At 41.9% G+C, this 26,924-nt stretch overlaps 1 protein-coding gene across 1 annotated transcript in view; it reads right to left on the bottom strand.

Annotated features, from left to right (window-relative positions):
* clpb (ClpB family mitochondrial disaggregase) overlaps positions 1–17,490 on the bottom strand; it is a 36,022-nt gene extending 18,532 nt beyond the window's left edge. Inside the window, exons 1-5 of the mRNA XM_026191651.2 lie at positions 16,302–17,490; positions 16,048–16,099; positions 12,481–12,567; positions 6,090–6,193; positions 4,453–4,581 (exon numbers count right to left, since the gene is read on the bottom strand). Coding sequence (XP_026047436.2) covers positions 4,453–4,581; positions 6,090–6,193; positions 12,481–12,567; positions 16,048–16,099; positions 16,302–16,743 — 814 coding nt within the window. The 5' untranslated portion in view covers positions 16,744–17,490. The remainder of the gene's footprint in view (positions 1–4,452; positions 4,582–6,089; positions 6,194–12,480; positions 12,568–16,047; positions 16,100–16,301) is intronic.
* Between the last annotated feature and the right edge of the window lie 9,434 nt (positions 17,491–26,924).

Here is a 26,924-nt window from a genome sequence, read left to right as displayed (position 1 = left end):
GACTCACTCTCATTTCATCAGTCCATAAAACCTTAGAAAAACCAGTCTTGAGATATTTCTTGGCCCAGTCTTGACATTTCAGCTTGTGTGTCTTGTTCAGTGGTGGTCGTCTTTCAGCCTTTCTTACCTTGGCCATGTCTCTGAGTATTGCACACCTTGTGCTTTTGGGCACTCCAGTGATGTTGCAGCTCTGAAATATGGCCAAACTGGTGGCAAGTGGCATCTTGGCAGCTGCACGCTTGACTTTTCTCAGTTCATGGGCAATTATTTTGCGCCTTGGTTTTTCCACACGCTTCTTGTGACCCTGTTGACTATTTTGAATGAAACGCTTGATTGTTCGATGATCACGCTTCAGAAGCTTTGCAATTTTGAGACTGCTGCATCCCTCTGCAAGATATCTCACTATTTTTGACTTTTCTGAGCCTGTCAAGTCCTTCTTTTGACCCATTTTGCCAAAGGAAAGGACGTTGCCTAATAATTATGCACACCTGATATAGGGTGTTGATGTCATTAGACCACACCCCTTCTCATTACAGAGATGCACATCACCTAATATGCTTAATTGGTAGTAGGCTTTCGAGCCTATACAGCTTGGAGTAAGACAACATGCATGAAGAGGATGATGTGGACAAAATACTCATTTGCCTAATAATTCTGCACTCCCTGTATAGATACACACACAACTCAATAAAAACGTTACTTGACAACTACAAGAAGAGTTTCTGGGTTTTTCCAAGCGTAGCTGCTGAGTAGGAGAGAGCACAGTCACTAACTTCTGATGCACACACAGTCATTTGTTCTATAAGCAGGCCTGAAAAAAAACATGACCGAAACCACTCAGTTCAGAGAAGAGCTTCAAGGGTTACTCCTAGTAAAACATCACCAAGCTCCAACTATATTTACCAGAAATGAAATAAATTTTTAAAAATTGATGAAGTGAAAGATGAATTCAGCTTTCAACAGTAATGAACACAATGCTGCACTTCTTATAGATTTCTTCTGATTTTCTTTCTGCCACTGAGAGTCAAATGGGTTTGTGATGAGTCAGTGTTTAACAGTCTCAGTCTTTATAAGAAGCTCGGTCTACACTGACTGACACTCATGAGAGAAAACAACATTAGTAACTTCAGTACTCTGTACTGTGATGCTGTACGGCCCACTACGAACAAGAAATCCCATCTGAACTTTTTCTTCAGAACACAGAAAAAAAAAAAAAGCAAACAAACTATGTAATCAGTACAGGTGATTGTTGCTCTATTGCTCTGAGCACTAGCGCAGAGACTAATAATCACTGTGATGATTATCGATAAACCCCTAAATTTCGTGACCTGCTCAGAAGCCATCGATCCTGACAATACGCCACAACCTCCCCCCCCCCAAAAAAAAACATGAGGCCGAAAAGCAATAAAGTACCACACACACGCGCCAACACCAGACATAATAAATAGCATCATTTAGGGCTTTAATATCAGGCCAACCCTCTGGGCCATAGCACTTTATAACAGGATCAACACTAACAACAGTCACACACACACACACACAACCCCAACTGAACACACACACACACACACACACACACACACACACACACACACACGATCCCTTCATTAGGAGTGCTTTAGTTATGCCTATTAGGAGTGCCCTCCTCTTTCCCATTTCCTCCTCCCTCTCTTTCAGTGCAGCTGGTGGGAGAGAGCCCCTGCTGGTCTTTATGCATGCGCGTGTGTGTGTGTGTGTGTGTGTGTGTGTCTGTCTTTGTGTGCATCTGCGAGCATGTGTGTCTCCTCTGGCCTCTTACCACCTACAGAGCTGTCCATTACTCAGTGCCCCTGGCCACAGGCCCGATGTGGAGCACGGGGAGAAACTAGAGAGCCTCTGCAGGTAGGGTGAGGGACTGTGTGGCGAAGTGAAGCCTGAGGGTGGGCCTGGAGACTGTGATGGATGGAGATGTGAGTGGAGGGCCGGCTAAGGCCAAAAGAGCAAACCCACAGCTAGTAGAGTTACACAGATGAACACAAACACAAGGGAAATAACAAGGCTCAGTGTGTACATACATGAAAGGAAGATGACGCACAAAATAGCGAACACACACACACACACCAAAATCCACATAGATGTCCTGAAGCTGTGACAGTTCATAAGATTTTTTTTGTGATGATGTAAAAAAGAAAAAAAAAGATGGATAGGACGCTACGAATGGAAAATGGCTTAAAGGAAAGAAGGATACCGGAAGCTCGTATGAGGAGGAAAAACAATGAAACATGCACAAGAAACTAATTACACTCACATTTGCACGGGATCACAGATACACGGCAACATGTGATTGAGGGCGCGTGATGCCACAAATGCTATTGGCAGCGATGGTGGCGCCAACCCTGCACAGGCCCAGCCGGGCGAGCGACAACCAAGCCCGTCTTTAATCCAATTGTCCTAAAACAAATGTCTCTGCTTCGTGAAATTTCTTACCTTTTTAATTCAAAAATGCGTCTGCAGAACATTTGATCGAGTTAGTTGAGGTGATTTGTTTAAGCGTACGGAGTGCTTACAGAGGCAGGGGTGAGACGGGAGAGACAGGCTGACAGAGCTTCAGATGCATCATCCATCATAAACATAAACAAGACATTAATACAAGCTCCTGTGCATCTGCGTTTCACTGAGCGTAGAGTGATCCTAAAATGGAGTGTTTTTAGATTAAAAGCCTAATCGACCTAAAAGACGACAACAAACAACAACCTCACCAATGCAAGTTTAAAAAAAGAAAAAGAGGGAAAAAAGGCATCCACACACTGAAACAAGAATATCAGATGGATGAAATCGTACTTGAATATATGAATACTTTAATTAATCATATGGGGGCCTGAGTGCACTAACATACATGGTCACACACACACACACACACACACACACACACACACACACACACACACACAAAGACTCACACTTCCTGTGCTTGTGGAGCTACCCCAAGGGCATGTTCTGCGAGGAGGTCACAGTTCAACGAGGCCTAGCTTGTTTAAGAGCTGCTCGCCTGGAAACTGAGGGGGGATACTCTGCCTCCAGGGTCTGCGTGTGTGTAATAGTGGCGCTGAGTCAACGGCAGGTGTGAGTGTAACGGGGGGGTGGGGCAAAGGAAGCAGAGAAGTAATCAATTTCAAATGAGTTTTGTAATGCTGTTTATATCAGTCGCAGGGGATGCGTTCAAGTGATGATATCTGAAAAGCTGGTGGAGGTGAAACTGCTTTTAGCTTTAAAGACGGAACGAGAACTATTCTGTTTAATAATCAAAGTAAAAAGGTCTTAAACTGACTGTTACTCTTGAATTAAGCTGTCAGTAAACAAACTTGCATATATTCAGGGTCTTGCATTATGTATTTCTACGAGAAATTGCGATTTAACTATTTACATACATTTAATATCAGATTACCATAATTACATTAACAACAAAAAGGCAGCCATCACCACAAATGATTTGGTCAACATTACTACTCATCAACCTTTGAAAAATAGTGCATTTGATGTACATTTCATTTAACTTGACTTATAATTCTAAATTAAAAAAAACATTTAAAAAAAAGAAAACGTCCCACAGCAGGGAGTGAATCTGGATTACAGTTAAAGAAAGTTATTACAATGATCATTTTATTCAAATTATCTCACTTAAGTCGTTTTTGGAAGGTAAAATTGGTCATGAAATTAAACATTAACTGCCCCGCCTACTTTTAACGATAGTGACTCGTTTAGATTTTGTCTAGTTGGACAAAGGGAACCAAAAAATGTTTTGTTTTTTTCCACTCAATCCCAACTGTAACAGAATGTCACAGTTCAGGTAAGAATTTGCAAATTTACATTTAAAAGCCTCTTTAGATAATTAAAGTGCCATTTGACCTGACTTATCCAGACCACTGAAAGGTATGATTACAAACATCTTTATTCATTTAGATTCCCATTAGCCACCGCAACAGCAGACGCTAACATATGGAACTATTATATTACAATGTGCCTGGAAACATCACCTCCACAGAAGACGAAACAAGCAAACTGTCAAACTGAGATCAAACAACTCAAACTTCTCCCACCAGTGGACACTATCATCTGTCAGCTGTGTTTGCAGAGGCTGACAGAGTGTAGCCTCAGGAAAGGCAGACTGAGTTCACCTAGGTAAGAGCTACTAAAATCCTCCGCCCACTGTACAGTGGGTGCGCAGGATTGAGGAGTGTATATAAAATAAAGGTGGAGACTGCCACACAGCTTGGCAGTTATTTGACTTTAATAATACCTAAGATATTCTCTATTAAAAATTGCACCTGTAAGGCATCAGACTGCAAAGCAACAAAGCAAAACACATGGAGGCTGCTGCATCTGTCATCACCTTTACTTCTCTTACGCTGACACTCTGAGGCCCCCCGTGGGCAGTGATGGGACGGTTGTAATGATTCGGGAGCGGTAACGTACCAGCCTCAAGCAGCATGCGTACAGCGCGTGGGTCGTCGGCCAGCGTAGCGTAGTGAAGCGCTGTGCAGCCACGGAAACCAGCCCTGCTGCTCAGCCTGCTGCTGAACTCGTCCTCTCTGGACACCAAGACTGCAGAGAGCGGACACGAGGAGACAGAGGAGGAAGAACAATTAGAACCACAAGCTGCTTTTTCTGCGCAGAACGTGCACAGGTTGGCTCCCAAAATACAATAAAATAAAAACAAAACCAAAAAGTCTGCTGGGAAAATCACTCATTTGCTGCTAAATTTTAATTTTAAATACTTCTCTACACCAATATTAAAGTTAAAAAAAAAAAAAAAGAAAAGAAAAGACAGTCTTAGTGAATTTAGAGTTAAGAGGAATTTAAGGAAATGCACTAATTCCTCAAAGCTGCAAATAGGATAGTTATTACATGAAGCTGAACACCGTATACTCCCTGGACCTGAAAAAGATATTACAATGAATAACAAACTACTTTGGCTTTAAACGTTACAGCATCGAAATCCGGGGGAGCTTCCTATAATCTAACCACAGACAATGGAAGACTCCAGAAAGTGCGACGAAGACAACATTGCTTTTATAAAATTATCTTTCTTGTTTCCAGCTTTGGAATAGTTGTTCATTTGAGCAGATTTAAGCTTAACTGTCCGACACGATAGCAATAATGCGAGTTGTGTTTTAGGGTCTCTCTTGCTTTGCTCCTTACTAATAATGGAGATACTCTATCATTCTCTCCTTACTTCTTTTTCATAACAGCACTCATCTCGTGCCACTCCTTCATCATCCATTTTTATTTTTTCTTCCCGCCTCCTTCCTCTCCTCCTTGGTGTCCATCAATTCCTTTCATCGCTTGCACCCTCTTTCTCCCTCCCCGCTCTCTCTATCCCAGTAACTTTGTCTCATCCATTTCCTGACTTCCTCTCCCTCCCTCATCATCCTACCCATTTCCTCCAATCCCTCCCTCTCTCCATCACTCCCTCAAACATCCGCATCTTCTTCCTTCTCCTCCATCTCTAGACGTCTTTTTTTCAGAGCATCCCTCTTTTCCTTCTCCCTTCCTTCATCAGTCTTTCCCTCCCTCTATCTATCCCACTCTTTTTCTCTAGCTCTCTGCAGTGTGTGTGCGCGCGTGTGTGTGTATGTGAGAGACAAGGCGGGATAATCATAGCTAACCCAATAAAGCGTCGCACAGGGCCCCCTAGCCCATCCATCAGTGTGCGTCTGGGAAACGCTTCCCCACGCTACGCCGGCCCCACGCGGACCCAAACCTGACAGCCATATAAATGTCTGCAATATACATATCCCATATAAATATGTCTGCAGAAACCCAACACAGACTGGAGGGGTGGGGGGTAAAGAGTGTGTGTGTGTGTGTGTATGTGTGTGTGTGTGTGTGTGTGTGTGTACAGCTCAGAAGACAAGCAAATAAAAAAAATACAAAAGAAAAAAAACACCACTCGTCAGAGGACAAATAAAACAAATAATGTGCAAAGAATCAAACATGTACATAAATGCAAATTTTTATGCAAATTATACTCATAATACTTGGTTTACACGCTTTGGGTTCATATGTGTAATATAACAACTCTGCTCTCCGTTTCCCACCCCCCTCCTCACCTTCCAGTGAGTGGATCCCTTTCTCCCGTGATGTGTCGTAAACATTGTTGAAGTGATCACCGGCATTTGGGTCGGCACCAGCTTCAAGTAAGACTTTCACCACGCTGAAAAGCAACAAAACACAGAGGCACACGTTTAAAAACACGTCCGCACACCCAGAACCTTGTATTAAATAAACGCAGACATGCACACAGATGAGCTTTAACACCATAATATTTCAGTGTTCATGCGGTGGATGCCAGTTTTTCTTGGCTTGTTGTTGTCCGTATAATTATTTCCACATTAGGAGGATGACAAATTTTAAAATAGGTTTTCCTTTCTTTGGGAAGTCTCCCCCCCCCTCTCTCTCTTTCTCAAAGAGTAATAATGCGCCTTTGGGTTCAGATGTCTGATCAACACTTTCATAGATTTTATGGATTGTCTCTTTTTCATAGGAATATCTGGGACAATCAAAGCAAGTAGTGCCTAAATCAAGACAAAGACTAGGGGGTCAGTGATGTGTATAAAATTCATCTGTCAGAATGTGTGGTGTTTTTTTATTTTATTATTGTCACGTGTTTTAACTTTATAATTGGTACCAATAAAGGTTGAAGATGGAGCTGTCAGGAAGGAGGGAAAGAGGAGGTTTGTGGATGCAGTGAGGAAGACATGTAGAGGATGGTAGGTGTTACACAAGAGAGCAAGGGACGGGGTGAGATGGAGGCAGATGATATCCTGTGACGACTCCTAAAGTGTGGAGGAGAAGAAGGAGAATGAGGAGGAGGCAGAGGAGGAGGACAAGGAGGTGGGAGAGGAAATGGAGGAGAAGAAGGCTGGGGGAGTACAGGATGAGGAGAGGAAGCCAAAAGGAAGAGAAGAAGAAGGTGGGGGAGGAAAAAAGGGAGAGGAAAAGCAGGCGGAAGTCGAGCAGGACACGGCCAACGAACAAGGAGCCAGAGGAGATGAAGAAGGTGAAGAACAAAAAGGAGAAGAAGGCGTTAATATAGGAGGAGGAACCAAAAAGAAGGAAAAGACAGAATTGGAACAGGAGGAGAGAAAAAAAAAGAAGGGAGGCAGAGGAGGAGAAGGTGGAGAAGAAGAAGTCAGCCAGTGGAGAAGGAGATGAACGCGGCATTTAAGGAGGAAGTAGAAGAGAAAGAGGACAAAGACGAGGAAAAAGGAGGAGGAACAAGGCAAAGAACGGTCTGATACTCTCAGAGCTATTAAAGAGACAGTTACCTCTACATGAAGTGTGGGACGCCCTTCATCTCACTGTGTGTGATGTACTAGAATTAGATCTTTCTGTTTGCTAAAAACATGTGGAGATAAATCTGCATCAGCACATACAGACTCACAAGGTGGCATCACAGGACGAGCACACACACTGGATGTGAAACACACTTGTGACGTGCTCCATCCAAAAAGTGTGCAAGCGTTGCCTTGAAGCGGTATTTATTGCTTTGCAGCAGCTTGTATGTTTCCTCTTATTTGGTGGATGTCAAAGTGTTTCTGAATCGGCAGCGTCACGCATGTAACCAATGACATGTTAACAAGCCCGCACACATATCTTATCAGCTGCTGCAGTTGCAACACTTGCCACTGACCACAATATCTGTTAATTAAATGTTTTGTTACTCATGAACAGAGCTCTGCTTCTGTCGCGTCACCAAATACAACCTTGACCTTTACACAAAGTTTCCTCACGATTCATAAACAGATCACGCGCAAATATCCAATTCCTCGACTGCCTGTGACACTTTCGCCTGATTCACACCAGTCTATTCTGTCTCGTTATGGTGGATACACCCCACTAGTCACTTCCTTCTATCTCTCCTTCATTACACATTTGTCGGCCTCGTAACATGTACATATGTGCACACTGAAGGGGGCAGGGGTCGGACCCCATTTCCGGCACCGTTGGGGGAGTGTAACCGAGTGGGTGTTCGTGTGTAGGCCTTCATTGGAGCGTACCGCCTTATAGAACAAACAGGAGTACCTCGGCAACACCACTCACTGTGACCCGTCAGATGTTTCAGGTCTCCCTGTCTGCAGGACACACTATTGCATAAACCCACACTTAGTCCACTGTGAAGGCAAGCAGTAGCTTTCACATTGAGACACAGATGAGCACAAATGTACACACAAAAACTAGCCAGCTAGTCGGTGAACACAGGGAGACAGAGAGAGAGGCGGTGGCCGAAACATGAACCCTGCTGGTACGCTGCTGATGCTTCTGCCATTAAACCTGTGACCACGTAATGTGGCCTGGGAGGGAGAGATGGATCGCTTACAGCTAAATGGTTGTGGCAGTGGCCTGAAAGGGCTTAAATAGAGTAAAATGACCATTCATAGGAGGATGAGGTGGAGCTGACTATGTAACAGGCTGAAGCCCTGCTAGGAGAACCTGTGCTCTTAAAATGAGACTGGACGAGTGAAACTAACTCTTATATAAGATCAGTTGAAATTAAATATCTTATTTATTTGTGGCATTATAAACAAAAGTACAGGTTTTTAAAAATATATATATTTAGCAGAAATTTAGAAGCAGATATTGATTAAAATATAAAAGGCTGCATCTCTGACAACAGACTGAAGTACAGCACGAGTCACTATATTTATTTGACCAGCAGGCTTACTTAACCCACTATTAGATATAAGTAAGAGGAGCACATCATTTGAGAAGCAGAGGCATGCAAATATTCAGCATGGAATATAAACATTTACAAACCTTTTAGTTAAAAACATAAAGGTTGAAAGTCTATTTTCCATCATGTGCATTGCTATGGGAGAGCGAGGCTGAGAACATTCTGGCCAGGTCTTTGTGTCTGACCTTGCTGAGGGGGGTATAAAGGACAATCGGAAGGGTTGGTGGTGGTGGTGGTGTCGGTGGGGGTGGGATCCCCTATTGTTACTGTATCACTGTGGAGGGGTGGGGTATGACCCACAGAGGGTTTCCCCTTCACCCTTGCAAGCACTTCTACAAACACGTCGATGCTTCCTGTGAGACGCGTACAGAAACGCACAAACTCAAACTGAGGTTGGTCACACGAGGCTGGGCAGGACTGACTGAAGGAATGGGATGGTCTGAAAAGAGTTAATGGCATAAGAAAGGTAAACACGGAGAGATAAAAAAAGGAGGAAAACTCCAAAGAAGAGGAGGAGAAAGGAGGAGGAGGACTGGATGAAAGGAGGGAGAGTAGCTAAAAAGATGAAAGAAAGGGAGATTTAATTACACAGGACGGTACTAAAACTAATGAGCTTTTAAAAACAGTTTATAGTTTTACTAATCAACTGATGATCAAGTGACTAACTTTATTTGGGAGGAGAGTTGCAGCACTAATTTGAGGCCTAACTGAAGGCATCCAGAGGTGGTTAATTAAGATTAATTAGATTAAGCTCCCTTTTCAACAGAAATGGACAAAAAGTTACAGTTTACAGACTTTCTGATACAGTCCAATATGTACAGAAAGAAAAATAATATCCACAATTATTACAGAATTATTTTAATTGTGTAATAATTGTGGATAAAACAAGAAAAATGTTTTATGCCCCCAAACCTTTCTGTATGACTGAGCCATCTGGTTATATCCTGATGTTTTATTGCTCGTGTTCTTCTCAAACAAATATAAAGGATTCATCCAGGTTATCTTTTTATTGTCCCCTTTACAGAGATCCTTGAGCTAATGACTACCTTTTTGCTCCTTAAGCAAACAGGGTGTCGGCATCTTGCTCGGACACTTGAAAATCCATTTATGGCATCATCTCCATGCTACACCATTTTTCTTTCCCATTACTCTCTATGCAACACTCTAGAGCTGACAAATTTATAACTGTAGCCTTGCTTCACCAGCAGGTGATCGGTGTCTCCGCAGAGGGATGGTGTTAGTTTCCAATCCGGCCCTGGAGGGAAGACAGGAAGCAGACACTTCCACCTCCGTTGTGCAATAAAAGACACCTGAGCCAAACTGACCAACCATGTCTGCGACCACCTGGCCCAGACATTGGACCTCACCTCACCCCACCTCACCCGGTGTCCACCTGGGGTCAGAAAGATGCTGGAAAGCAAGGTTCACTGTACCTCTAATTTTTTTCTTTCCTTTTTTAAATGTACCCGATTCTTTACGATATGATTATTTAGTCAGGAAATAGTGGACTCTAGAGGCTGGTATCTAAAGCATTTACCGAGACTTATTATTCACTTTAAAAACAACTTAAGTATTATGTTTTCCACTTCAGGTTTAACCACTTAATCATTTCATAGTAGAAAAGAAGATGGCAATCTTCTTATTTACAGCTATTTTATTACCAAAACACAAGAGAAGAACGTATGTACACATATTGAAAATAGTAACATGAAAATGTTATAGAGTATAGTATAGAGCAATATCCTGAAAACGTGCCATTAATTATATTTTAATACTATATTATATTATTTGCGAATACAGTCGTAATATGACAGCGTAAGGAGATCTTAATAACAAACCCCATATGTGTTATCTGAACCCGACTACCTACCATTACGATCATGATGGCCAAATGATTATATTTCATTAGGCCCTGCTGAGTCCAGCTAATCTTGGTCTCAAATCTATAATCCCACTTAAATGCCTTCTCTCCCCTGCCAGGTTATTCTCTCCCGTTCCTTCACCCCTGTTCTTCCCTTCGATTCCGTCGCCCTCCCTCCCATCGAGTCACTCGGCCGACAGGTCGGAACGGTCAACAGGCGTTATACTTGGCTGAGCGCTCATTGTGCACGTGAATGCTGTGAGGGAGGGATGGAGGGAGAGAAAGAGCGATGGAGATGGGCATTGTGTGTTAAAGAGTGCAAACAGAGAGCCAGGCCCTGCGCATCCCTGATTTAGCCCTACATCAAAGCTAAGCAAACACACGCCCCCTCCACCCACCACCACAAATGTCTCACCCTTAATTCTTACACACCCACACCCCCCTCTGCTCCACCCCTGATTCCCCTCACGCAGCCGCGCCTTGACCTGCCTGGTGGACACTACATCTAGAAACAGCTCCCACTGAAATGTCCTCTTGAAACACAATTATCACTTTTGGCCCAGGAAAATATAAACACAACTGTTTGAGAGAGACGGGCAGAATAATTCAACAGCGAGAGCCACGGTGACACTCTCGCTACAGGCTACACCGCGTCCGTGAGTGATGTTCCCTGTGTTTTCACTTAACGGCTGCAAATAAAGTTGTGTGTGGCTGAGTAATAGGCAGTTGGCCTGTAAGATATTTGGTATGAACTCCCTCGGTCTCCTCGCCCGTGTGTGCATGTGTGTGCGCACGTGTTTCTACGAGTGGACGGTTGTGTGTTTGTGACTGATGTGTGTGAACTGATGTTCTGTCTTCCCTGCAGCAGTGACTGCTCACTGGGGGGCTGGAAGACGGGATTAAACACAGAGGAGTGTCACTGTCTGGCTGAGTTATAGCACTCATAACACACACACACACACACACACACACACACACACACACACACACACACACACACACGTAGCCAAAAAACACATGACACACACGCACAGACAGACACATATCATTAAGAATAAAAAGGTCCATGGATACGATCACTCGACATACACAACGTTAAAGTCGCAGCTGAAGGATCATGTGACCGTGTTCATCTCTGATCAGCTCCGAGTGATTCATCAAATTCTAATTTCAATTACCATTTTGGCTTCAAACGATTATAAAAAGAAGACAATCAGGATAAAACAATTATAGTGCCCTCGTTTTACTGCCAAATTACTTTTCTGTCGCTCTCGTGATCAATAAATTTCTTCAAGATTTATAAGCGAACATGCAAATATAATGCAAAAGGAAATCAATATAAAACTGAAAGTTGTAACCAATTACACGCGCGCAATTAAGCTTTGTGATCACAGATTTATTCGTTAAGTTTCAATTTGTTGCGACACAAGTTCAAACTTGGAGAAAAAAAAAGCAAGCAAGCAAGAACAGGACTGAAAGTAAGCTCATCTGAAAACATTTTAATATTCAGATTTCACATAAAGGGCCTTAAGAGTGAGAAGCATTAACAAAAAAGTGACCACACAGACCGGGTAAAGAGAGCGAGTGAGAAGGAAAAAAAGGGCCTGTAAATTGGATTTGGCCCGGCCTCAACCTCGGCCCCTCTCTGTATTCTGTGTGTTCTGGGGGCCAGGAGGCTAATTTAATTTGTTGGACAGAGAAATGGGGGAACGGGTAAAGACCGTCTGTCAGTCTGAAAGCTGCACTTTGCACTTCTGATGACGTACTGTAACAACCAAAGCAGGGACGAGGATGGCATATGCTCGCACTAATGCGGCAGCTGCGCGATACCAAACCCGCTGCTGCATATGTAACGCCTCAGAAGTTTCAAAACACGACTTGTTCGGCGAAGCAGGCGCGCACAGACCTGTGCTGTCGATTCATAGCAGCCACCATGAGAGCGGTCCAGCCGAGACGGTGGCGATGATTCGGATCCACCCCCTCTTTTAACAGCCTGATGGGAACAAGAAGCAGAAAGTGGTTTTATTTTTACTTCAGTCTCACCGTTAACAGCCTGTAGCAGAAGCTCCATGTAGTACTGCAATCGATATTGTAGCATTTTCTTTCTTTCTCTCTCTAAAGCACGTACCATGCTGAAGGAACAGAAGTAAGATTAAGTAATGCACACCTAGGGGAAATTATGCAGATCAAAATGAAATCTACAAAACAAGAAATATGGGAGGCAAGCTGCTGCAAGCATAGTCTCTTTTTTGGGGCACACCAGAATAAATCCAGCACATATCCTGCTTTTATCCAAAGCCTTCTGCACCACTTAATATATCTGCACGTTAAAGCCAGGTGTGTGTTGAGTTTTCTGCCCGAGGCTATAACATCAGGCAGTCCTTATAAGCGTATGTAAGGGATCCGGCTGTCGTCTCTGGTGCTGAGCAGACAGAGTCCCTGTTTACAGTCAACACAGCGGCTTCAGTCTGGTCTGCACTCACACTGATGCTCTCAGTCTCCGTTTTCACTGCCTGCTCTGCATGCACAATCAGGGTAAGCCGTAAGAGCTGCAGCTGAACTTTTCTTTCCCCATTTTAAATTCGGACAAACTGAGAAGCTCCTTTGACTTTGAAAAAATACAAAGACTTTGATATGAGAATAATGACATAGCAAGAGTGGATGGAAAAAGCAGAGTGGTTTATTTGATATAAGTGATAAGCTACATGGGACTGGGTCTGTTCTTGAAAGTGTTTACTTTCAAGTATGATTTAAAGGGTTGTTGTTGTTTTTGTTACCAATTTAACAGGCAAATCTGAAGTCATACACTGAAACATTGCTGCCACATTCCTTGAATGCACACCTCACTGGAGTTTTGCCACCTAAAGTTAATTTCTTTCAGCTTCTGAGATTTTCTGCCGTTTTAGTTCTGTTACTGGAAGAAGGGTTGTGTGTCCGCTTCATACCAACCATCAGATTCTGGTTCCTTCTATAGCGTCCAGGGTGTGGCGTGGTATTTGTCGTCACCAGTTTGTTAACAAACTACATTTTCCAAAGCACTTTGTATCGCTGGCTTTAAAAAACTAGTTTAAAAGTGAAAAATATTGTAACCATGTTTAACCACAATAGTCAAACTACAGCTGCACTGCATGCCACGCTGCGCTCTCTCTCTCTCTCTCTCTAATGTCCTACCCAACAAATGGCTGAACATGCCCTGACATCATTTATATTGAAACATAAAGAAAACATTAGCACCAAATATAAATATCAGTTTTCGATCGTCACACTGTTTTTGTTTTTTTTAAATAACACTACATGGTTGCCATATGGTGCCAACTAAGAATGCATGAATATATATCGGCTAAACATACCAACAAGCATTAAGCATTATTTTAAACACTGCTATCATGCCAAACGCTACCAAGTTCTTAACCATCCATTCTGTGAAAATGGACGCTCTTCATTTCCCTGCTGCCTCTCAGCTGACACACCCTGACACTCAACCACTTCTAAAGAGTCGACCAAAGCACTTAACACATCTGTGACCTGCTAACTGGCCGTCTCGCTGCACTCTCACCTTCGCCATCTGCCACATGTGTACAGGTAACCCGAGCATGCAGATGGGGGCATGCATCGATACACACAGGTATGCATGGACCTGAAGACCAATACTCAACAACAGCCGAAACACATGAATTACTATGATTAACATAGGCACAATACAACAACACATCTATCTGAACAGCAACAGCCTCTAAAAGGTTAAAGACTAAGAATTTGATCTGAAGAAGAATAAATTCTCATAATAATGTTCAGGTTTATCTATCGGATACTCCTTTCTGTACCCCGTTAATGTAACACCATCGATGAGATGGATGAGAACGAGCCATTATAGAAGTCTGGCTCTAATACATGCACCTTCTTTTATGTAGCATACCCATTTCTGCCACCTAACCCTCTGTGTGCAGGACATTGCCAGGACTAAGTTTAGGATCAAGTTCAGAGCAAGTGTTTATATTATTCTAATGTTTCTGTTTTACATTATTCTGAAGTAAAACAAATCTCAGAGAAACACGTTTTTAAAGAGCCTAAAAATCACAGCGAAAAAAAACAAACGAGCAAGACACACTGGAAGCAGGGAGTCTTAAGTGTCCGAGGGCATTTTTATTACAGTAACTTGCCTCCCCGGTTTCCTTCACTGGCATTTTATGCCACTGAAGATGCGACGGAGGGAAATATTATAATATAAGTGAGGAAGGAGAAGATTAAGCTTCCAAATGAGTAATTCTTGGGTTTATGAAGCATCAAGCCGTGTGCCACATTGGAGGTACGTGGCAACACTGAATGAGACTTTCACATCGGATGCATCTGCAGTTCTTTCTTCATGTTTGCTTTCCATGATGGCAAATTGATTTCTGGGTCACAGCAGGAAAGAAGAAGATATGAGGAAGCATAAGTTAGTGCCAAACATCCACACTGCAAATATTCCCTCAAGAGGAAGACTTTCACACAGAGAGGTGGAGCTCTTCTTCCACCTGCTGGTTACTGATGGGACAACAACTACAGGTGTGCTTTCATAACAGGAGTTAACCGTGGATGTTCTGGAAACTGCCCTATGCACATGATCTGTGACTTACACGTGGGTGTAATAATCAAACCAGAGTTCATTTCAGGTCATAAGTGATACTTTTTTTTTTTTTACATTTCTTTTGTAGGAAACCACTCATCCATGCATTCGGTCACATGCCAAAAGTATAGCAAATATAGTAAATAATGAATATTTAGTAAATATTTAGTCCTGGCTGCTTGTTGTTTTAAAGCAATATAGATAAGGTGAAGGCATGGCCTAAGACAAGCAGTTTAACACTTTAAAAAGATAAAAAGATAACACAGTTTGATTATTTCAGTGAAAGTGCAGCTGTCAAGAATCCATTCATAAGGAAGGGAAACATGGAGAAAAGGCTCAGCTATGCAAAATTACATAAGAACTGGAAAAAAAAAATCAGCGTCAGCATGTGTGAGTGAGTGATGAATCTAAATATAATATTTTTCGTTCAAATCTTCATCAGTATGTACAGCAGTGAGTGTATACAGCCATCTGTAAAACTTGGTGTAGTAGGCTCTGACATGAGGCTGCATTGGCCTCCCCTGAGCCCAGAGCTCAACATCGTGGGATCATGCTGACAGAGAACACAGCAAAAAGGCAAAAACATCCAAAGAAGAGCTTTAAGAGTCCTTCAAGAAGCCGGGAGGACTAATCCTGAAGACTACTTAAAGACATTACAAGAAAGCTGCCTAAGAGAGTTCAGGGTGTGTTGAAGAATAAAGGTGGTCCTAACGCCACCTCCATTCTAGCATTTACAGGTGTGTGAAATATCTAGAGCCAGCATATATTAGCGTACATTTAAAACACAATGCCTACGTTGAACTCAAGACAAAAGAAGACAAGCAACTATGTTTTTGTTTTTTTTAAGTGTTCATGTTTGGGTATTACCTGGCTACATCCTGAGCATTATTGGTCCTTGCTGCTTCCAAAAGAGCATCATCTGGTTATTGAAAAAGCAGAGAGAAAACATTAACTACACTAAAGATTTTACTAAATAAAACAAGCTGGGTTTAAAACTAACTCTACAGACCAGTTTATATCATATAACATCGTCCCATCAGTATTTACTATATTATAAAAACAATTAATGAACGGCCGGTCTCTAATCAGTGTCAGCTGATTATAATTTATTATAAGCTTACCTTTGTTATCGGGGTCTTTCTTCAGACAGAAGGCCACGGCCGCAGCAGAGAGGACACCGGCAGAGGCTACTCCTGCCCGCATGGGTCCTCCACCTGTTCCCCTGTCTCCGCCGCTTTCCTCCCAGTACTGGTTGTTGTTACGACCTCTGCTGGCCAGAGCCGCCCAGGAACTGCGGCGATTCTCCAGGTTGGACAGCCATCTAGGGGCGAGGTGGTGGTACTGCATCGATGGTTTCACGCTGTTTCCAGCAGTCTCCTCAGCCAAAATCCCCCTCCTGGAGACCCTGGAAGTGGACACGATGGGGTTGCGCTTGGCCTCCGCCGGAGTCTCGCGGATGCCCTGGCACGCGCCACCGCTGGCGCTGGTCTGAAGCACGCGACTGCACGGTGACAGGCTGCGCGACCTTCGCGCAAATAGCCTGGTGGGAACCGATGATAGCATAGCAATTGACTCACCGAAAACCAAGCTGGTCTGGCTTATGGCGTCAGTCCAGGGGTGACTCCGGAGGACAACAAACTAGGGGCAGCGCCTTAACTCAGGTGTAACAGTGGTTAGAGCTCAGGTCAGGGGACCAAGTTCGTAACATCGGGACGTAAATAACCGTTTCAGCTCGTCGTGGCGTGGATGTCACTAGAAGCCGCGGCGCATTCTGGGAAATGTCGTTTACTTGAACGTCATTGATTATGACGTAGTATGCATCAGTTGGTGTACGTTTGCTTTAAAACATGGGTGTTGTAACAGTCAGGGAGACTTTTAAATGGTAAATGGCCTGTATTTGTATAGCGCTGTACTTAGTCCCTAAGGACCCCAAAACGCTTTACACTACAATCAGTCATCCACCCATTCACACACACATTCACACACACTGGTGATGGCAGCTACATTGTAGCCACAGCTGCCCTGGGGCGCACTGACAGAGGCGAGGCTTTTAAAAGGGTTTCCATGGCACAACATTAACACGAAACTATAAAAATTAGCATCGGAGCTGTCTCGGCTTTATTTTATTTTTTTATAAACTTGCCTCAAAAAGCTATCCGTCCTGATTAACACCTAGAGCAGCGGTCCCCAACCTTTTTTGCGCCACGGACTGGGCCTTTAGGGTTACATGGATAAATACAACAAAATAAAATGCTACGATCAAGACAAAAACTGGTATTTTGTAAAAAATAAAATAAAATAAATAATGATGAACGCGAATTCACTGTGTGATTGTGTACCTTTATTAGCAGCATCCTCCTGAAAATGCGCCAACAACATTTAGAGTAATATCCTCCTCGCTGCCACTTAATGCTCTCTGGTCTCTATGGTAAGGCGTAAACGTAGTATGCATCAGCAACGTTTCTTTCAAAAAACGACACACAATTAAAAAGACCCAGGGAAACCGAGTTAATGATAGAAACCCTGAAAACCATAAACTTCACACGTGGGTCTCAACGGGCCCGGTACCGGTCCGAGGCTTGGGGACCGATGGAATACACGAAGGACTGGGTAAAGAAGAAAACTGTGGCTAAGGGGCAGCTGTTGCTAGCTAAATCCATTTTCCCACAGCTTTTTCAGTCACAGTGTTGTGATTTTTTTTTCCCCTAACCCATGCTAGAATTGTTTTTCCAAGGCTGCGACAGAGAAATATGTGAAATGCTTGCAATAACAGGCCCTTTTTTCTTTCTCCAACACCAAATCCTGAGAAACATTTGCAACTATATGGCACTAAGTCTCCTGCACTTAAACGTTCATTTAATATCACGTACACATATACACATACTGTCCCTCAAGAAGACACTGAGAAAAAATAAAGAATAACATTGAGACTGTAACTTTGCCATAAGTCATTGTTGATTTTGTCTTCACTCTCCATCCCCTGCCAAGCTGCACCTGTGATTCTGCGGCTGCTCGCTGATGAGCTGACAGATACGATCTTTTCTTATCCTCTGCATCCTTACCCTATCACCTCTGCCTCCCACAGGGCGCCAGCCTGCCCTGTTGAAACACTATTTCTTTTCAGTCAGGTAGCTGTGGCTATTAAAGTCAACAAGAGCGACCCTGATATTCTGCAACAGGCAAAACTGGAAATTTTCATCCTGGAGCAGCTGAGAAGGTTGGATCCAGATGCCGCCAACATTGTTAAATGGAACGGCTTTTTCCTTGACAGAGAGCGGGTTTGCCTGAAATTTGAACTCCTAGATCAATGCCTGTGGGACTACATAGGGGACCCGAATAACCGGTGTCTCCCCATAAGCGAAGTCAGGCCAATTTTAGGTCAACTCACAAATGCTCTGTCCCACCTGGGTTCTTTGGGAATAGTGCACGCTGACCTCAAACCTGGAAACATCATGGTTGTAAACCGCTATGAGTCTCCAGTCAAAGTCAGACTTATAGAGTTTGGCCTCGCATGTCCTGCGTCTGCAGTGATGCCTGGTGACCGTGTGGGGACAGTTGGTTATAGTACACCTGAGGTTATGCTTGGCCTTCCTTATAATGAAGCATGTGACATGTGGTCTCTGGGGCTCGTGGCTGTGGAGCTCGGTACAGGCGTGCCACTCTACCCTGGAAAAAATATGATGTTTTGAAATTCATCATAGAGACTCAGGGTCAGCCACCAGATCATGTTCTCGATCCTGGCGTGTACACTGAAGACTATTTCACAAAAGACAACTACAACTACAACCAAGAGCGCTGGACATTTAAGACCAGCCAACAATTTAAATATGAGACAGGATATGAATCTTTGGAGACAAGATACATAAAACTTAAACGTCTGGATGACCTCGAACAAATAATGATGTTTAGACGAGGACCCGAAGATGGCCAACGCTTATTTGTCATCCTAATTAAAGAGATGTTGGCCTTGGATGCACACCAGTGGATAACACCCTCTCAGGTTCTACAGCATCCCTTTTTCAGCCCTGGCCTCTCCAACAGGTTCCCAAGTATCAACATTGAAAAACCATACAGAGTCAATCTCCAGCATGGCATCTTCCACCCTGGACCAAAGTGATAAAAACACAAACTGGGGTTGGAAAAGGATATTAACAGCAAATTACACTGGAAATATTAGTTAAGCTGCTCCAATAATTATCACTTTGGCTTTTTTTTTTTAATTTTCACTCCCCCCACCCCACCCAGTCGTGACAGAGGGCTGTCCCTTCCTGAGCCTGGTTCTGTCGAAGGTTTCTTCCTTTTTAAAGGGAGTTTTTCCTTCCCACTGTCGCTAAATGCTTGCTCATAGGGAATCTTCTGATTGCTGGGGTGGCCAAAACTCTAGGGGAACTAGTAATTCTTGTGAAAATAAAAAAAATAAAAAAGCCTACCAATATTCAAAGCAGAGCAGCGGACACCTTACCATCACATCAGTCCCTTAATCTGACCTAAAACACCATGTTTACAGAAATAAATTCCATACAAATTGGAAATAAATTGTTGTTTTTGATTGTTTATAAATATATAGTGCTACCCTTCAGCCTCCTAGTAGACATACCTGTGTTATAAATGTGAAACGCCTCCAATTTTCAGAAAAGTTGACCTCTGACCTTGAAGTCAAGGTCACTGAGATTTAAGCTTCACAGAGATTTTCAGTAGATGCAACCATGGTATTGATTTGAAAAATCTACACAATCACAAACTTGGATGTCCACAGCACCTCGCCATATACCAAAGATTAAGAGGTGTTTTTTTCTAGGTTTTTATAAAGATTACAAAACACAAATAACAAAAATGTCAACGCTATTTTGATGTTGTCTAATTTAGTGCAAAAAAACCAAAACAAACCCAAAAACTAATAAATAAAATAAATATATATTACATACATATATATATGTATATACTACATACTATAAAACATTTTAGTGGTTCACAATGGGGTCAATGAACAGAATGAAGGAAGTGAGTCATTTTTATATGACAATGGTGTGAAAAATCATTTTTTGATTGATTGATTGAATCTTTATTTTGAACATGTTGAAAAAGTACAACAAAATAGAATTAAAAGAGACAAATGAACAAAGCAAAACAAAAGGAAAACGAGCAACCACAACTCCAAATAACGTTCATGTTCAAAAAGGAGCAGGAAGAAGCATAAGCTTATTTAATCCCACCCCTTTTCCACTATCTAGTATCAATAGACTACAGAAATACCTCTTTGCAATTACAATATATGTTATGTGTAATTTTTTTTTAAATATATATACATATATGTTTCTATCTATCCATACATACATATATACACAAATGCACATATACACATTTACAATAACCCCACTAACACCTCAAGGATACACAATCTACAAATATATATATACCCATACCAACAAACCCGTGCACCCGCACACACATGAAAATATTAGACAAGAACACCCTATCAAATCTCTACCTTTTCCCTGTACCCTGTAAAAACCATATCCTTAAACCGCTTTTTAAACTGCGCCATGCTTGGACATTGCTTCATATCTTTACTTAGTCTGTTCCACAGCTTCACTCCACACACAGAGATGCAAAAACTTTTTAATGTTGTACGGATACGAGGATGTTTTAAATTTAATTCCCCCCTCAAATTGTATCCCCGTTCCCTTCTAGAAAACATTTTTAGAATATTGTCAGAAAGCATGTTATTTATTGCTTTATATATAATTTGTGCTGTGAGAAAATGAACCAGATCTGTGAATTTTAGAATTTTTGATTTTAATCGTCCTTATGGCCCTTTTTTGTAATATAAAGATTGATGATAGCGAACATTTGTAACATTTGTAAGTAAGTATTTTTTTGTATTTGTTTGTCACACTTAAACATTTCAGATCATCAAACAATAAATTTTTTAATGTATAAAGAAAAATCCTTTAACTGTCCAGTTTTCTTGATGTTATGATGCTTCTACCACTGGTTTGTCATTTGTCAAATCCTCACTTTGCAGTCTTTTGGCCAGTTTTTATCTTAAACTACTGGATAACAGGTCTAATAACATTGAAGATGCTGTTTAACTGCTTATCAGCAGTAGTGCCCTACTAATTAAAGACTTTTTACTTATAGAGGTACTTTATTAATAAGAATTTAAAAAATATATACATAAAAAAAAAATACAACTTAATTCTCTTTTAAGACCCGAGCAACCCGTCAATGATGATCGCTGGTGCATTGCAAGCATGATTGCACTGTGACACGAATGAATGGTTATGGGGCCAATTTTGTGGATAAACAACACTTTTAAAAAATGGGTTTTTAAACCATCAGATCTTCTAACAATCGTGTGTGACAAATGAACAAAAAAATTTGCTCGGATGACAGTAAGCTTTTCCAAAATGCCTGGCAGAGCTTTATTGTGAGAAATGTGACACAGAGGCCTCCACGCAGCACACGGGAGAGTCCCCTATCCGACTGCTCCCCTACCCATCTCTCAAACACCATCATAAAGTTCGCGGATGACACCACAGTGGTTGGACTCATCTCAAGGGGGGATGAGTCGGACTACAGAGATGAGGTCAACAGACTGACTGAGTGGTGTTCAGTTAACAACCTCCAACTGAACACCACGAAAACTAAAGAACTTATCTTGGACTTCAGGAAGGGCAGAGCAGACCCAGCCCCACTTTACATTCACGGGAGCTGTGTGGAGAGGGTACACTCCATGAGGTTTCTGGGCGTGCAGATCTTTGATGACCTCTCCTGGACTGCAAATACTACAGCGGTGGTTAAAAAGGCCCCGCAGCGTCTCCACTTTCTGAGAGTGCTCAGGAGGAACAACCTGGAGGAGAGGCTGCTGGTGACATTTTACAGAGCCACCATAGAGAGCATCCTAACGTACGGCATAACAACATGGTATGCAGGGTGCTCAGCTGCAGACAGGAAAGTACTGCAGAGGGTCATCAACACAGCCCAGAAGATCACTGGCTGCTCTCTGCCCAGCCTGGAGGTCACTGCAAACTCTCGGTACCTCAGCAGAGCTGGCAATATCATCAAGGACCACTCTCACCCCAGCAACCAACTGTTTGAACTATTACCGTCAGGCCGACGGTACAGGTCACATAAAACCAGGACAAACAGATTCAGGGATAGCTTCTTTCCCAGAGCTATCACCGTAGTAAATAAGCACAAAAACAATTGAACCTATTCCATACCGTCACTGTCATTATATTATGCTGCTATTCATACTGTCATTATATTAATGCTGCTATCCTGTATATATTGTACATACTATTGTTTGAGTACTTACGATTGTTTTTTTTTGTACTTTTTATATTTTACATTTATATTTATTATTGAAACTTGCACCAAGGGAGTGGCACTCCAATTTCGTTGTACTCTGTACAATGACAATAAAAGGCTATTCTATTCTATTCTATTCTATTCTATTCATTAATAAGTAAGGCGACTCACGGGTGTAACAGATGATGGCTCTGGTCCAGTGAGAGCCTGAACACAGGAACTCACCTGACAGGAATGTATTTGTCATTAATACACCTGTGCTTTTCCCAGCAACACGTGTTTTGGTTTTTACACTGCACAGTTTAAGGTATGATAAAGCACTGACCTTATAATCCTGACCGCCAGATGGCGCAAAATACACATTTTAGCTGGAAGCTGGACATTCACAGGTGGAGTGTAGCATCAGTGGAAAGGCCCCATTGTACAACAACACTACTACTACTAATAATAATAATATTTTTAGTCAATCAAATATATCATACACCACACATGCTTACCAACTAATGAAATTTTTTTGCATTCTTCAGATCTGGTGAAAATAACATTTTGGTACAGTTTTAGTGTTTTCCAGGCATCGCTGGTTTACACATTCACCTGCAAAGTGAGAGGTCACTTTGCAGGTGACCATTTGGTTACTTCAGGAACTTTTTGGGGTTACTTCGGGAAGGGACCACTGAAGGAATTTTGACCACTGGACATAAGATTTTCATCTCTAAAAATGTATTTTGTCCAGTCTGTCCCAAACTTCACATGTTTGATGACAGTCTGGCGACGACTACATGCCAATATCTGGTCACACATGGCGCCACAGTTCTCATATAACATTTTAATCAAGACTACCCCACTGTGATTGAAGTATTTCTTGCAAAACAATCATAACCAAACAAAACCTTTCCTGTACTGTAAATGAACAGTAGGACAAAAATGATTACTAGTCATTACGGAAAGTACAATGAATGTTTTTGTTTATATTGTTGGAACGAGGAAAAATTCCCCCACCACAAAAACACAGAAATACTCATGAAAGCAACCTGTAGTGCAAACACGAGGGCTGAATTTATTACTTCCTGCACTAGAAACCTGCCGATGTTACTGATATGGATAGATCACCAGTCTTCCTTGTCTTTATCTTATTATCTCATGTTGAGATGTTGCAGCAGAAAATGTTTTTAAAAGCATTAGTATGTGAGAAAGAAAGACCATTTCCTCCATGGGAGTGATAAACTCCAGTATCTGTGGTTTATTGCACTGGGTAGCATTTTCATCTACATCTACTGCTTGAAAATGATGACGTCACCACTAAAGGTACAGTGTGTTCTCAGGGGAAGTAATGTAATGATGTTGAAAATGGCATTTTGCTGTGACTGAAACACAAAAAGGAACCAGTCCCATCCCTACATACACAAGTGGGCATCCATAGCTGCGATTTATCAGGTGGGTGCAGTGTGTGTTGGCAGTGGACTCACTGTGCCTAAGCAGCCATGAATCATAGAGGACTTCATGCTCCCCCATCGTAAATCCACTGGCACCTACCAGCCAGTCACTGTGGGTTTGCCATTGTAGAAAGCTGAACATACAATCTCTGCATAGAAGCACAGCTACAGTTAATATGTTAGCTCTGTATTGTTCTATAACCGTCTATCACTGCATGGTGATGGATACTGGTTGGATATTTTTAGCTGCTTCAAATGTTGAGACAATCAGCTCCATTATCCATTTGCCAAAATCGATTTTTTTTTTAAACACAGGTGAAACCAGTTACTCATTTCTAGTAAATTAGTTGCCTGAAACATTTTCCCTGGGAGCCAAAATGTGCCAAAGAACAATCCTGAAGCTGGCTGACCTGAACAAAGTGCAGCAAAACGTCATAATTACACAAGCACATGTTAATATCTCTACTGCTCTGTTGCATAATTTTGGTTAGGTTGCAAGGCATGACAATAATTTTAATATCATTTTTACCAACTTGTACATGAAGTGGGGAAACTAGTCATTAAATTGCACTGAAATAACAACAAAGAAAAGAAAAGAAACTGCCTTACTGCACTAACAGAGAAAATTAGAGCTTCATGAAATTTCCCCTCTTTTGTATTTGACCCTTCACCCTCAGTTTTTCCTGTTCTTCTCTATTAGAAGCTGCCCGTTTTAACCTCTGAGTTAATGTCCTAGCTCGGAACGTCAGACAGAAGGAGAATCGCAGCTGAAACTATTTATCTTTTTTCCCTGCAGAGCCCTAGCAATGATTGCACTGTAATGTTTTTAATAAACTTCTATAGCAATTATGACAGAAGATTCTTAAATCATCTTAAAAAGGAAAGTCTCATTTTGCTCAACTGTTTCTGGAGGTCACAGCTCACAATTGAAATGGAAAACATTAAAGGAAAAAAGTACATATTCTCTCATTTCTAGGGTTTGACATATAAGAACATAATAGAAATGATCTGGTTCTTAGTGGGTCTTTATGGCCTCAGATGAACCACAAAGTGTGTGGAAACTAAGAACACCCCATGATTCAGTAGCTTGTAGAAGCAGCAATAACTTTATCAGGTTCTTACATCACTGTTAATAAGGATGTTGGCCCCCTCCACTTTACAACGTTGCTTCACTTCACTGAGGGTTTGCAGACATTGGTTCATGCGCATCTCTCTTAAGGTCCAACTGCAGCATTTCAATCTGGTTGAGGTCTAGACGTCGACTGGGCCGTTGCAACACCTTGGTTATTTTTTTACATTTATCTTTTCACCTAGCCATTTGGTTGCAGATTTGCAGCAGAATGTGTTTGAGATCATTATTTAATCTGTTATGTTGTTGTTCGTCTGAGGTTGTGTGTACCCAATTTGAGCCAAGCTTTATCTGTCAGGCAGATGGCTTCACATTTGATTCAAAAATACTTTGGTACACAGTTCATGGTTGTTTCAGTGATTGCAATGTGCCCAGGTCCTGTGGATTTCCTGTGGATGGTCCTTTCTAATTGTACTGAACATTAGCATGTAACATGCTAGCGGAGGCCTGAAGAGTCTGAGACGTAGCTCTTGAGTTTTGTGCAGTTTTCCTGAGCATTGCACAGTTTGATCTTTGGGCATATTTGCTGGGATGTTCTCTACTGAGAAGTTTAGCAACTGCACTGAATGTTTTCCACTTGACAATCATCTGTCTCTCTGTAAAATGATGGGCTTCTAATTGTTCGGCCTCATTATGGCCTCATAACCTTTCCTAGATTGATGGGAAGCAACCATTTCTTCTCAAAGATGATTGTTGATGTCTTTTCTAGTTGGTATCGTGTTAACAAACAGCTTTCAGACCTGCAAGCTGACAAAGCTACTTTTACAGAGGTGCGCACACTTGCTGTTGTGAACACCTCTTGATCAAGCGGATTTGATTAGTAGCACCTGGCTGCAACATATCTTCTAAATTCCCATTAAAGCAATAAGGGTGTACTTTTTTTTTTAGTTTTCAACACACTGTAAACTGCATTTTGGCATAGCTTTGTAAAATAAATAATGACATGGTGTATCATATCAGTGTTGCACATGATAACATGTGATATATGTATGTAATATGTAGTTCATCTGACGTTGTATTTATCTCATTTTAAGACCTGCTAAGAAACAGATTGTTTTTATGGTAATTTTTTTTACTATGACTACAAATAAGGATTTCATCCATCTAGAGCAAGGCAGAGTGAAAGACGGAAAGCAGAACATAGAAAAAAAACGAGGTTAACGTTATTTATTGTCTCAAAATATCTCAAAACACCCACAGATCAAACTGGAAGAGGACAGTAATGGACTTACACCCTGTAACAAAAGAAAGAAGAATGAAAGAGAAAATCAGAGAGATAAAGGCTGAAAAAAGCAAGTATATCTCTGAAAACACTCTGAAAACTACACACGATTGGACGTTTAACCCTGTTATTTCAGTCCGTGTTCGTAAAGACCCTTTTAACGTGCACAGCTGTCAGGTGAAAATTCCCCGCTACGTAACACGTCAGCCAAAACTGCCATGCGCGCTCCCGCTGTTTCGTGAACCGTAGTTTTCAAAAAAAGTGTGACGCGATAACGCTGATTGCATTCAAATACTGTAGTAATTTTAAAAAGAGGGAGAAACAACCTTCATGAGGTAATAACACAAGGTAATAACTTGGCCTTTTTTATTCCTCGTCGTCCTTTCCAACATCTTGAGACAATGTTCCACATTTTGACTGGCTCTGCAGGACATGGCTGGCTTTTAACTAATGCAATATTGCAGTCAAGCGACGGCTCGGCTGTCCAGTGAAAGTTACAAGTTACCAGAAAGTCACAAGTCAACATGGTGGTGTACATGGTGGGAAGTCGATAGTTTTTTCCATTTCAATGCGGTGTGAAGTGACTGTGTGTGTGTGTGTGTGTGTGTGTGTGTGTGTGTGTGTGTGTGTGTGTGTGTGTGTGTGT

Source organism: Astatotilapia calliptera, chromosome 14 (genome assembly GCF_964374335.1).
Source record: "Astatotilapia calliptera chromosome 14, fAstCal68.1, whole genome shotgun sequence".
NCBI lineage: Eukaryota > Metazoa > Chordata > Actinopteri > Cichliformes > Cichlidae > Astatotilapia > Astatotilapia calliptera.
The sequence above is the reverse complement of the archived record's forward strand: the minus strand, read 5'-3'. Positions and strand labels throughout refer to the sequence as shown.